This window comes from Triticum dicoccoides, chromosome 6A (assembly GCF_002162155.2).
Source record: "Triticum dicoccoides isolate Atlit2015 ecotype Zavitan chromosome 6A, WEW_v2.0, whole genome shotgun sequence".
In the NCBI taxonomy this organism is placed as follows: domain Eukaryota; kingdom Viridiplantae; phylum Streptophyta; class Magnoliopsida; order Poales; family Poaceae; genus Triticum; species Triticum dicoccoides.
The window spans coordinates 156,270,834-156,284,831 of NC_041390.1; the positions used below are offsets into that span (position 1 = coordinate 156,270,834).

The following is a 13,998-nucleotide window of genomic DNA, read 5'->3' on the forward strand; positions in this document are numbered from 1 at the left end:
TATAAAGCTTGTATTATTTTAATTTGTGTCTAGAGTTGTGTTGTGATATCTTCCCGTGAGTCCTTGATCTTGATCGTACACATTTGTGTGTATGATTAGTGTATGATTGAATCGAGGGCGTCACAAGTTGGTATCAGAGCCGACTGCCTGTAGGTAGCCCCCTCTCCAACTCCTTGGCCGAAGTCGAGTCTAGTCACTGAAAAACTTTTATTAACATTGGCTGTGTGTCTTACGGGCCCACGTCGCCATTGAGTGGTACTAGGATCTTTTACTCCTCGACCTCTACTCTGGGATTCTGATTTCTCTTCTATTCGGGTTATAAGATTTTGCTAACTCTAACTTTAGGGTCTCGTAACTACTTCCTCCCGGAGAGCCCCTCATTCCAGATGGTCGCTTGCTATACTAGAAGATTCTGAAGATACTCTCTGATATTCTCTCGAGATCTTGTGCCCACCGCTTTTGCTATTCCCGACCACCAGTTAATCCTTATGTTTAACTACTTACACTTGCCATTCTTACATTCTATCCCATTGATCTTGTTATTACAAGATACCCTGAAATTCTCTCTATTGTAATATAAAGCTTGTATTATTTTAATTTGTGTCTAGAGTTGCGTTGTGATATCTTCCCGTGAGTCCTTGATCTTGATCGTACACATTTGTGTGTATGATTAGTGTACGATTGAATCGAGGGCGTCACAATGACGTGCAACTTGGTGTTGCCGTGGGCCTCCACGTCCTTGTACTCGTCGAAGAACGCCATCGCCGGTAGTAGGGCTTGGTGTTTTCTGCGGAGATCGATGTGATGGAGCAATTTGGTGGCAGCGCAATGGATACTTGTGTTGTTGTGGATAAGAAGGCCTTTGGCAGGGGTCTGAATTTAAGGGGAGGGCACGGGGTGGGATGGCCACATCGGATGAACTACACGATCTCGCTGACGATGCGGTTGTGCAGATCGTGGGTTGGTGTTGCGCCTGTGATCGTGGGTTTGTGGCGATGGCACCGCTCGGATGGGTGGTTGTATGCGAACGTGGTTTTTTTAACGTGGTCTTATTTTATTTTTGATCAGTAAATCTTTTTAACCACCAATTTCTGTGGGAACGGGCATTTGTCACGTTTATATGTATCCTACGTGTTCACGGAACTGCATTGGTTATCATGCTGCACTGCATCGTCTATCAAAGAGAACTACATTTTGTCTATAGGTGCGTACTACACCGTTTTTTTGCGTGTGCTTGCTGCAGCCCCTGAAAAAAGTACAATGTATTCCACAATTTTACGAGTTTTTCGCTGTGGACTAGACCGTGTATTTATTCATGCAGGTAATCCGGAACTGAATTGCTATATCGTACTGCTTCATCTAACCAAATGCACTGCATTTTTCTAGAGCTGCGTACTGCATCTGTTTTTGCATGTACTTGCTCCAGTACCTGGCACGGGAGGGGTATGGGGGGGGGGGTTGCCCTCCCCCCTTTTTTGATGTGGCACTTATTTGAAGGTAGACTTTTTTCGGATGCGTTTTCTTAACACGCGCGTTGTTTTTGAATTTTACTTTTTTTACAAACTACATGTATTTTATTTTGTTTTACCATCTGAACTTCATTGTTCTTCATAGAGAACTGCATCATGTGCATTTCGATGTAGTCTGACTTATTCAGCCGAGCTATTTTTGGGCCGGCCCGTTTTATGTGACCCTTTGCCACGCGGGCCTCCTACGTGTTCCTCCCAGGCGATCCCAACCGCACCGCTGACAGGGAGAGAGACCGAGAAGAATCCCCTCTCCTCTCTTGCAGTTTCTCCTGAGGCATCTCTCCCTCGAGCAAAACTGCCAACGCCCGCAGCAACCGCTGCCCTCAAGTGGTCCTTATTCCTGCATTCCACGTCACCGTCCGCTCCGCGAGCCCTTGCCGCTGCGCTCCCGCAGCCCTTTCCCATCGCCGCCCCCCGGCCGCCGCCGTTCATCCCCTTTTTTGTGGTACGTTCCCCTTGGCCTCGGTCTTGATCGTCCCCTCATCTAGTTTCGTGATTCTCGTAGTTGCTGTTGCTGTTTTTGCTTGTGTAATTTTTCCATAGGCACGCGGTTTTATCTCGATTTGAAGTCGATACTCGTGTGTGCTCTGTAGGCAGAGCAAGGTGGATCTAGGGTTTCGTCGGATTTCACCGATTTTGTTGCTTATATCTGTCACTTCGTCCTTGTGCTGTAGGCAAACGCCATGTCTTCGCCGAGCAGAATGGGAGGAGGAGTTCAGGGTATGTGGAGTGCTTATTTTTTGGCTTTGTTTATTTTGTTTGATGTTTATCTAGTTTCCTAATTCATCCTACATATTTGTTTATGCTCTGTTGGTTGTCAGCGTTCGTTTGCATTATTTTGTCATGTGATGTTTTGTAATTTATGTTTCTCGTTTTTTTAATCCAGTAGGTGATTGCAATGCTCATAATGATACACCAATTGGCTCTCGTTGTCCTAGTGGTAAGGATCATGGTGGTGAGGGAGGACATCAAGCAAATTCGCCGATTGAATCTTCTCCCATAAGTGTGGCCCCTCCTTCTGGTATGTGAACGCTTTGTTTATTTTGTGTATGCTGCTTACTTGATGTTGTACAAATTGGCGTTCCCTTGTTGTATCTAGTCCGTCATTTTATTGGGAACAAATGTGAAGTTAGTGTATGTAGCACTGTATTTATTTGTATATGTGAACTCCACTATATGTATGTGTGAACTGCATTGTTGTTTTATTCAATTTTTTGTACAATGCATTAATTTTTATTCTAGCTTATGATTGGAGCACTGCATTTATATGTCTAAGTGTACTGCATTTGTTCTTTTTATGCACTTTTTAACGACCATAGTCAAACTTCATTTTGACACAGTGTCTGTTTTCCATCCTGGGGCGCCTAGGTTTGAGGAGGTTACTCAATTGATTGACCATTATTTTGCAGAGGGTGATGTTGGTGTGAGCTTTGACCAGAGATGTCCCATCTTGTCTGAAACACAATCGCAGTCTGTTGATGGTACAGAGCAAGTTACACAGGATTGGATGGTCTTGCATCAGCTTTGTGCATATGAATTGAAGCAAAACAAGAAGAAGTTGAGGTTTGAAAGTGACTCAGAAGAGTTTGTAGAGAAGGAGAAGCAGAGGAGAGCTGCAGATGGTGCCAAGGGTGCCAAATTTGCCAAGGTGAAGTAGCCTGCTTTGCAGAAGAAGAGGCTGAGCACTGTTGCTGAGGAAGGTGGTACTCCTCGGCGGAGTCCACATGTTGCTGGCATGAACAAGAATCTTGGCAAGAGAATTGCTGAAACTGGTGGAAAGGATTCTCAACGCAAGCGACTACATGCCACTGAAGGTCCCAACTCTGACGATGATGACTTTGTGCTTGCTGATTTTGTGAGGGATGTTCATACTGGTAGACGCAAAGACTGTGGTTCATCTAAGAGTCTACCCAAGCGTGCTTGTGATGATGTCTATAAAGATGTTGGTGCTGACTCTGGCGAGGAGGCGGATGTTGTTCCAAAGGTTTGTTGAAGTGGACTGCATTTGTTTCCTTCATTGTTATTCTATCTGTGTTTTCTCTGTCTCTTTTTTATGGCTAATCTTCTAATGTGGGCTGCATTTCCCTCTTCTCAGAGGAAGAAGTCTAGTAAGAGCAATGCAACTGAAGATGATGCCGAGGGAGATGATTCTTGATTTAACAAGACCGTACGTTTGTCGCTTCCCACTGTTTGCAAGGTTGTTGCTTTATTGAAAGAGGCACACTGTAGTCGTGTTCGGGATGCTAGATTCGGCGTTGTCTTTAAACTGACAGTAAAGAAAAATGTGTCACGCATTCTCATGTGCTATCTGATGGGAGTGATTGGCCGTGCCACCATGATAATGGATTTTGGGAATGGCAGGGTTCTTTGAATCAATCGTGATGCAGTTCATCACATTTTTGATTTACCTATGGGACGTCACACTGCACCCACGCCTGCTACCAGCGACCATGATGAGTCGTTGACTGCCCTCAAGGATGAGCTTGGCTTTGACCGTTCAAATAGTATAGGTGTCAAGGACTTGCTTGAGAAGTTGAAGGTGTTGGTGGAGGAAGATGATCATGTGACTGTTGATCTTGCTGTGACGGTGCTCTTCCTGATACTTTACTAGAATTTGGTGTGCCCCGGGCCTGCAGTACGTTTGGGTAGAGTTGCTGCAATGGTAGAGAACATGGATTATGCGGTAATGGCGCAGATGGACTTTTGCCAGCTTGTTGTTGATGAGTTGCAGGCAACTGCAGTGAGGTGGCAAACAGAAGGCAGCAAGCAGAATTGTGCAGAGGGTTGTGCCATTGTCCCCCTGATTATGTATCTTGATTGCTTGAAGCTTCGCAAATTTTCAGTTATGCACACGTTAACGCCACGTGCGTCATACCTGACAACCAAGGACCTGATGAAGTTATACAATGAGGATGTGTTTGTCAAGGGAAAGATTTACTTGGAAACTTACAAATTTGGGAAGCTGCCGGTCAGTGCATCTGAGTTGTTTAAAAAAAGGTGCAGTCATTATAAATCTAAACTTTTTAGTACTCACATGTGTACTTCTCTTCGCTTCTTGTCTTTTTTGCAGTGGAAGGCGTCATTTATATTGTGTACAACCATCCTGCTACAGTTATATGTGGCAGCTCTAATGCGGGGGCTAGCACTCATGCTAGGTTTTATGATCCTATATGTAGCCAGCTTCCTGCCTGTGATGATGATGTGCCGCATACTCATGGTTTCATGGATGTGCTCGTCAGATGTTTGATAATAGAAGCTCTTCTAAACAGACATTTGTTGGCGGCAAAAAACACGAGGAGATTGATGAGCTTATTCTAAAGGTTTTGAAGTTAACTGAAGAATCGCCAACCTCTGGTGACAGGTTGAGAAAAGTTGCTGGTTTTTTCCCTGTTGGCCATGGCCCACGAGATGAAGATATTGTTGCTGCTCACAATTTTGATTGCAGCGTGATTGAAAGCCTGAAGATTGCAGTGACGAATATTCAGTCTTCGTATGCTCAGTTGAGACATTCACAGGAGGAAAAATGCGGTTGGTATGAGAAGGATGTTGAGCATATTTTGGATGAAATGAACCGTCAGGACGCTAGCATCTGCGCTGATAATATATGTTCTAGGTTTTTTGTGCCTTTGAACCTCTTTTGTGTATTATGTGGACTGCTCCTCACTATTTTTTTTGTTTTTTGTGATAGGCTGGAGTGGAATCTTTTGGTGTCCATGTATCTAGGGACGATGGAATTGGTCAGGTACAAGTACTTCTGCCATACGTCCCTCTTCTTGAACTTGCATTTTTTGCTTTCCATTTTATTGTATTTTTTGTGTACTTGGCGATTGTAAAGTGTGTACTGCTTGTGCATAGATGAAGTTTTTCTCTTTTTTGGTCGTTACCGTCTTATTTTCGTTTTTGGTTTGTTCTATGCATGTAGACTGGAGTTGCTGCTTGTGTGTGCACAAAGAGTCCTACGATGGCTCTGGGAAGGATGAGGTCTTGGCTGATGCATCGTCCCCTCCGGATGTTGTAGCTGATAAGGTATAGTTGAATTACTTTTTCTGTTAGTGGGTTGTAATCTAATTTTTTGTTGTTGTTGTTGTTGTTGTTATAAACTTGATGTACGATGTGATGTTCACTCATATGCATTTCATTTACATATGTGAGCTGCAATAGTTTTACATGTGTGAGCTTCAGTCTTTGACAGAAGTGAACTGCAGTTCTTTTCGCATGCGTGGTTCATAGTCTTTTACATACGTAAGCTTCAATATTTAACATAACTGAACTGCAGCATTTGACAAAGTGAATTGTAGTTCTTTTTTACGTATATGTGGGTTGCAGTTGTAGTTGTTTTGACACATGTGGGTTGCAGTTGTTTTGCATACGTGGGCTGCAGTTGTTCTGCGTATGTTATCAGCATTCTTTGACATAAGTGTCCTGTGTTTTGTTGTGTTAATCATCCCCATGCTCATTTGTGTTATTGTGTCTTTTTTAAACTTTCCATGGCCCGGAGAATAAAACGTAGAAGTTCATGATGATCTGAACCAGGGGGGTTGTGCTGTTGATGGTGGTGGCAGTGTTGATGCTTCTGCATCGGTTGCCGTTGACGATGCAGATCGTTGTGTAGCTCAGGAATCCCATGATGATGTTTCCCCTAGTCAGCATGAAGATTTTGATTTTGGCATTGAAAAGCCACTGGAGAATGTCGTTCCTGCTATTAGTGTTGTTGCTTCCCCTATTTGTCTGGCGGCCAACGATGTTCCTGAAGTATCTAAGGATGTTGCGGTTGACCAGACTGTTGTAAATCCAGAGAATGCTGATGTTGCTTCAGAAGGGCAGTCTAGTGAGGTTGTGGTGGATTCGTCGCAACCTAACCAAGAAAATGTTTTGGTCAGCTCTAAAGAACAACAACATGAAGACTCTGACACTGAAGGCAAGAGTTTTGTTTCGAATAGTGCAGTTGAAGTTTTTCTCATTCATTTTGTTTAATTACTATGGTAGCTGTATTAGATGTCTAATGATAAGTGAAACTTGATCTTTTCTTGATGATTTTCAAAATAGCTAGCAGAATTTCCTTATCTTAATATTTGAACTTCATTCTTTTGGATAAGTGAACTTAATCTTTTTGTTATAGATGGCGAACTTCCTGTTGTGACAACGTCGAGTATTGATCTAGCTCTTCTGAAAAGATACAATGAGTTGTACGCTGCTATTACGAGGGCTCGGAAGGACAAGAAGAAGAAGTATGGCTTTTTGTACGCTGCTATTACTCACTACAGGTCTTGTAGATCTTGGGGTTTCTTTGCTAGTAGATAAGTTTAAGGGACCTCCGACGATGGTTGTCCCGTACCATATTTGTGTAAGAATGCAAAAAAAAATTGTTTTATTTTTTGATTTTCTTTTCTGATTTCGTGCGATGACCTGTTTGCTTGAGCACTATTTCATTTTTTGTTTTGTTTCGGCACACAAGTATTTGGAATGGTGGTACTGTAGGCAGGAGTGTTAAAATGATGTTCTCTTGAAAAGCCGAGGAGCGTGTTGATAAAAAGGATATGGTGAGTAACGTTTTTACATGTCGAAAACTATATTTTGTGTGTTTGTTTTTATAGTGTTCTATTTCTTCTTCTTATAATAATTTTATTTATTTTTCGTGCTTTGAACAGGTCCTGTTTGCAACTTTTGATCCACTAGAGACGGGGGATGGCGTTGGTCATTATTGTGTAGTTGCGTTAAATGTGAAAGAAAGGCAGTTCGATTTTCTTGACTCACTCAATAAACCTGGCAACCCTGATGCGATCAGGGTTTTTAGGAGGATGGTTAAAAATATCAAGCGTGCATGGAAAGAAGGTAGCTCAAGTTCTGATGAGCCGCTAAATCCTCCTACACTTGATGGATTTGTGTTGAAACATGTCATTGTCCCAATGTAGCCAAATGGGTGTGTTCCGTATAGCCCCTCTCCACCATACTGCTCAAGTTTTTTTTTTCATTTTTGTGAAACTAATGTTTTTTGTTCTTTTATTGCAAGCATGATTGTGGATTCTATATGTTTCAATTCTTGCAGACTTGGGATGGTGCTCGAGTTGCTCAGTTTGGGGTGGAGCACATTGGCTACATCAGAAAGGCCATGCTCTATAGTTGGCTCACATCGAGAAAGTGTTGCCTCGATTTAACATCACTTTTAATTTTTGCAGTTAAAGGTTGATTTAGTGAACTTCTTTATCTCCCTTATTTATTTTTTGTCTACTGCTTGCTTCCGCTTCTTAAGGCCTTTTTTACTAGTGTGTTTAGTTAAATGCGTGATTTAGAATGGATGTCTATATTTTTGTTGTAGTGAGCTGCATTTGTTGTAGATAAGTTAGTTGCATTTATTTTGGGGCAAGTGAGCTGCATTGTTCTTTATAAGCGGGCTACATTGTTGTAGACAAGTGGGATGCATTCTCTTCTTTAGTGAACTACATTTTTTTATATTATTGAGATGTATTACATTTTTTTGTTTTGTATTTTGTGCTGAGTGTTTCCATGTTTTTTCTACACGTTTTTAGGTTTTGATGGGGGGCTTCATAAGGGTTGTACGTCACTGTCTGAGTCCCAGGGTTCTGAGGTGGTTATGGAGGATTGTGCTATTGAAATCTCTCCAGATAATTCTGGTTCTTTGGCTGGAGATGGTTTGAACACAGTTGTGGCGCCTGGACCTGACGGTGGAAGTTTTTCTCGACCTAGCTCTCCACATGATTGTCGGTGGAAACGACAACTATGGAATCACTGGGATCCCTTCTACGGTTGGCGGGCGCGAGGTTGTGCAAAGAGCGGGTCTAGCAGGAAGCACACGGATCGTTTACCCAGGTTCGGGCCGCGAAGATGCGTAATACCCTAGTCCTGCTTTGGTGGATGTATTGGAGTGTTCTTGTGTTCTTGAGCTAGCTACGGGGTGTAACGTGCCAAAAGATCCGAATCCCTCTCCTGGACGCCTCCGGCCTCCTTTTATAGGCAAAAGGGGTTGCCACAGTGGCACACAGGAGGTGGAAAGGTCTACAGTCGATAAGCCTATCCTCTGGGACCGTCGGACAAACGCATTTAATGCGTTGCCGACGTGCCCCCCTTGCTTTATCGAGGACAGCGAGGAAGCACGACCCAGCTGTCTCCGCCTCGCCTGGCCTCGACATGCGTCCGAGTTGATGAGGCGTCGTGGCGCCATGTTGGCTGGCTGTTGGGCTGGCGCGGTGGTGGAGCCTTCATGAAGACTTGCATGCCACCACTCAGGTGCTTGTTGAGTCGGTGTAGAGGCCGCTCGTCGCCACGCATGTGCCTGCCCAGGTAGTTGAGCTAGCAGCTGCTTGGGGATGGCGGTGGAGTCTTGGCAGGCGCGGGCCTGGCTGTGGCCCCGCTGATGCCCTCGGCAAGGGTCTTGCTGGGGGCCCGGCAAGGGTCTTGCCGCGGCGTTGCAGTCGTCCCCGGCAAGGCGCTTGCCGGGGGTCTTGTGGATTTCCTCGGCTAGGATCCCACCGAGGGTCACTGTCTTCTGGTCCTCATCTGATCTTGTGTGTTCATGATCTTGACGAAGATCTGCATGCCACCACAGAGGCGCCTCCCGAGCCTTGGTTCCAATGTAGTTGGTTGGTGGTGTTGGAAACCACGGGCTAAAGGGTGGCCTGCTCTGCTGACATCGGGCAAGTTTCCCCGGCAAGGCTCTTGCCGGGGCCGCGGAGGCTGCCCTGGCAAGGGTCTTGCCGGGGGAGTCCACCCCGCCCTCTTGCTCTTTTGTGTTTCTGGTCTTGGGGTTGCCTTGGTTGTCTTGTGCTTCAGCTTCTCTCCGGCTTCCCTTCTTTGCCCTGCTAAGTGTGGCCGCGGCGCGCGGCTCTAACTACCCGTGCACAAGTAAAGGGGGTCAAAAGGAGAGCTCCTACTTTTGTACACCGACAGTAGCCCCCGGGTCTAGGCCACACATAAGTGCGAGGGCCAGGCCCAGAACGGTGCGCGGGCAGGTGGGGCGGATTTTTACCGTAGTAACTATTTCGTCCGCGGCGCTTCCCCACAACCCGCGTTGAACGCGCGACGTGGAGGATTGTGTGTGATGTGGGGGTCATGCCTGGGGCGGTCTCCACATGCATGCGTCATGTCGCAGTAAATGGGAAAGGAGGCGGCTCGCGCTTTCCCCATAAAAAGAGGGAGACGCATAGGCGAGGCTCACCTACTGGGTGGACTCGGGTCGCGGTTTTCAAGGCGCCCGTGCCTCACGATCACGGGGTGGGGACGCCTCACCCGTCCCTTCGATTCTGCTCGCTCGCCACGTGTCCCTCATGCAGGTGGCAGGCGGTGGAGGCGGGAAACCAGGCCATCGCCGATTGGGGCAGCGGGTCGGTCCTGATTCCATGCGCTCCCGATGACCGGATTGGTCGAGTGGGGCAGCCGAGCCTGGACCCCGCCCCTTTATAAGAAGGGGGGAGGGGGATGGCACCCCCACATTCTTTCATCGTCCATCTCCTTCTACCTCTGCTCCTTTCTTCCATCTGCCATGGCGAGAGGGGGTGCCGACCCTTCAACGGTGGCAGTGAGGGTCGCTACTCGACAGCGCCTCCCCCTTCCCAAGAGCTCGTGGCGGCGGAGCCAGCCACGAGAGGAAGGGGAGGGGTGAGGCCGAGGTCACCGTGGCGCTCGGGGAAGAGGTGGACGGGGCGGCGCACCGGCCCCGCCTCCACCAGCGATGTCTCCCCCGATGGAGGGCCACGTCGGGGACCAGCCCCGTGAATTCTTCATCCGGCTGCGCCGGCTACCGCGTAGTCGTCTTCGCCTCCCCACCCCATTTGCTCGGGAGATGGAGCTTGACCCTCCCTAGACCCCCAGGTTGCACATGAGGGGCTGCGGGAATGGCGGCACCCGGGTCGATGTCGACTTCCCCGCTCCTCAGGTCATGTACCTCCGTTGCGGATGGAAGACGTTCGCTCGCATCTACAGCCTGACGGCGGGGCTCATCCTCTACTTCAAGTTAATGGAGGACAACCTGCTCTCCGTCAAGGTCTTCGGAGATCTTGGAACTCGCCTGAAGTGTTGCGTGGAGAGCTCCTCCGACGATGAAGATTCCTCCTCGAGTGGGAGTGACAAGGAGGATAGCGACAGCGACAACGAGGGCATCGAGCGGTGGGATGCCGACCTCAACCCCGACTGACCGCGTCGCCCTTCCCTCGGCCTCGCGCCCTGCCGAGGGCCTTCCTCGTCAAGCTCTCCATCGGCGCGTTCCCCATCGCCTCCTCGGGCGGCTGGCGTAGGAGGGCCGGAGAAGGCGAAGAAGGCATGTGGCGTCCGTCAAGTCAGAGTACGCGGGCACCGACCCTTCGTCGCGTATTGCCGGCCTGCTGCCTCGTCTTCCAGCTCCCCTCTCGGCACCGAGATGTTCCCTTGGTGCCTTCTGCCCCTCGTACCTCGCCTAGGCGCTGTTTTTTCCCTCCTACTGTCTTGTTCCACCTTCTGAGGAGAGGGACAAGAAAGGGATTACGGGCACCTTATCTCTTTTTAGTTTGTAAGCCCGCGGGCACTTGTTAATTTTAAGACTTGTAATCCCCTTGCTCATGTTTTTAATCCCGTATGAACTGTACCTGTATGGGACTTTTTTAATGAAAAAGGGTGCTTGCCGGGTTCTTTGTGCGTGAGCCAGGCCCATGCCAAGGAAAGAATCCTTGTTATTTTTAAGATAAACATTGTCGCCGGGCAACAGGCCTTGCCATCCCCTCACTTCAATCGGCCACTCTCACGCTCTTGGCAGAGGCAGGGGCGAAGTATAGTTAGGCCGTTCGTTCATTTCCTTGCCACCGCGACTACGACCAAGTTCGACCCAAGGGATAGCTCTTGGGTACAGGAAAAGGGGAGCACGGTGGTTTAAGAATACAAATGAGGTTTCACATGTCCCAGTTCCATACGGAAATGCACAACAGGGAATGAAGGACTTATCTGAATCCGCAGCCCCCGGCAACTTTGGCTTGTCATGGTTAGATCCTTGTGTCTTCAGCCCCCGGCAATCTTGGCTTGCCAGGCCGGAGCACCGGTTCGTTCTCTTTCTCCCAAGCGGCTCAGCAGAAGTGTCCATGTGCCATGCGATCCAAAGAGGACAGAAAGACGCATACTCGACCTCTAGGCTAGGGGTTAGTTGTCGCTAAGCACTATCAACCCTAACCGACGGAGAGACTTAACCTAGCATGCATGCTAAAACTTAGGGCGCCAGTGCTTCATTTATTTATGCTCTGGGTCTGCGCCTGGCTTTGTACAAAGGTTTACATGCCTTGTCGGCAAGGCTTGTACAAAAGGTGGTTTGCCGGGGGGCCTGTCAACCGCGCCTTATGGGTAAAACTTGCAAAGATGTTCAATGTTCCAGGAGTTGCTCACTGGAATAGCATATTTAGTCTCCAGGCGGACTGCCGGGCCTGGTGACTCGTATTATCCGATAAGGGCCTTCCTACTTTGGCGTCAACTTGTCGAAATTCTTGGCTGATTGAACGTGCCGAAGAATAAGATCGCCTTCCTCAAAGCTTCGGGCATGAACCTTGCGGCTATGGTAGTGGCGCAAGGCTTGCTGTTAGCGTGCTGCTCTCACAGCCGCCCGAAGACGATCTTCCTCAAGGAGCGTTGCGTCATCTTGCCGCAATCACTCTTGCTCAAGCTCGTCGTAAGCGAGCACTCGAGGTGACCCGTATATGAGTTCCGTGGGGAGAACTACTTCTGCCCCGTATACTAGGGCAAAGGGTGTCTGGCCAGTGGCTCAATTTGGCATCATCCTGATCGACCAAAGAACCGCTGGCAACTCATCAATCCAGTGCCTTCCGCTCTTGTGCAGCCTATCAAAAGTCTTTGCCCTCAGGCCTCGCAACACTTCAGCATTTGCCCTCTCCGCCTGGCCGTTGCTCCGTGGGTGTGCCACGGAAGCGAAACAAACCCTGCTGCCGAGGTCTTGGATGTATTGCATGAAGGTGTGGCTTGTGAACTGCGTGCCGTTGTCGGTGATGACTCTGTTTGGCACACCAAAACGGCACACTAGCCCCTTCAAGAACTTGACGGCTGACTGTGATGTCACCTTCCTCACTGCTTCCACCTCCGGCCACTTTGTGAACTTGTCGATTGCAACATACAAGTACTCAAAGCCCCCGACAACGCGGGGGAAAGGGCCCAGGATGTCGAGCCCCCAGACCGAGAATGGCCAGGAAAGAGGAATTGTTTGAAGGGCTTGTGCTGGTTGATGAAGCTTCTTCGAATGGAACTGACACGCTTCACACTTGGTTACTAGTGTCGTCGCATCCTGGAGGGTAGTGGGCCAGAAGAAACCCTGCCGGAATGCCTTGCTGGCAAGGGCCCTCGACCCTATGTGGGAGCCACATATGCCTCCGTGTATCTCTGCCAACAGCTCCAGTCCTTCCTCCCGAGGAATGCACGTCAATATCACATTGTTCGGTCTCTTCCTGTACAGGACGTCATCGACAAACTGATACATAGCAGACTGACGGGCTACTTTATCCGCTTCTTCCTGCTCCTTAGGAAGCTCCCCTGTTTGGAGGAATCGGACAGTATGCTATGCCCATGCCAGAGCCTGGGGCTCGACAGCAAGGACCAAAGGCATTTCTTCTGCCATGGGAGCGGCCGTCTCTATGGCCAGGGCTTGATGGCCTGCCGGAGTCAGTCGCTCCTCAGCAGGCTCAAAATCCATGGCAACACCCTTGTCGGCGGCCCTCGGGGGCTCAGCGATAAAGTACTTGCCGGGGCCTGATTTCCTCCGTTTGTTCTGCTCCATTGATGGTTCGACGGATGGTTGAGTTAACCGAAGCAAAAAAGTACATGGTTCCACAGGTAGCTTGAATGCAGCACGCTTTGACAGGTAATCGGCGATGTCGTTCTCTACTTGGGGAACGTGCTCCGCTTGTATACCGTCAAAGCGCTCCTCCAGCTTCCTCACCTCATCTACGTAGGCCTCCATCAACGGGCTCTGATAATCTTTATTGACTTGTCTGACGACAAGCTGTGAATCACCGCTAACGATGAGCTTCTTAACCCCGAGGTCTGCCACGATCTTGAGACCGGCAAGCAACCCCTCATACTCAGCAGTGTTGTTGGTGGACATCTCCCTGGGAAAGTGCATTTGGATTACATACTTGAGGTGCTCTCCGGTGGGTGCGACGAGTAGCACACCAGCACCGGCGCCTTGCAGCGAGAAAGCCCCGTCAAAGTACATGATCCAGTTGTGACTTGCTTCCTTGCTGGGGAGAGTGGTCTCCTGGATTTCCTTGTCGGGCGTTGAGGTCCATTCTGCAATGAACTCCGCCAAGACTCTGCTCTGGATCATCAAAGTACTTTCAAACTTCAAACCAAAGCTCGACAGCTCCAAGGCCCACTCCGCAATCCTCCTGGTTGCGTCTGGGTTATGCAATATCCGTTGCAATGGGAGGCGGGTGACAACAGTGATCTCATGGGCTTGGAATTAATGACACAGCTTCCTCGAGGCCATAAG

At 48.5% G+C, this 13,998-nt stretch overlaps 1 protein-coding gene across 1 annotated transcript; it reads left to right on the forward strand.

Annotated features, from left to right (window-relative positions):
* The first annotated feature begins 3,191 nt into the window (after nt 1-3,191).
* Nucleotides 3,192-3,715, forward strand: LOC119318820. Its single transcript, XM_037593400.1, has 2 exons — nt 3,192-3,513; nt 3,625-3,715. Exons 1-2 carry the CDS (start codon nt 3,265-3,267, stop codon nt 3,682-3,684), a joined length of 309 nt encoding a protein of 102 aa, XP_037449297.1. The 5' UTR covers nt 3,192-3,264; the 3' UTR covers nt 3,685-3,715.
* Nucleotides 3,716-13,998: the final 10,283 nt, after the last annotated feature.

Excerpts from the sequence above, each read along its gene's own strand:
- LOC119318820 (XM_037593400.1), top strand. The coding sequence starts at position 3,265 with ATGAACAAGAATCTTGGCAAGAGAATTGCTGAAACTGGTGGAAAGGAT. Across the intron at positions 3,514-3,624 it reads AGGCGGATGTTGTTCCAAAG|AGGAAGAAGTCTAGTAAGAG; the intron begins GTTTGTTGAAGT and ends CCCTCTTCTCAG.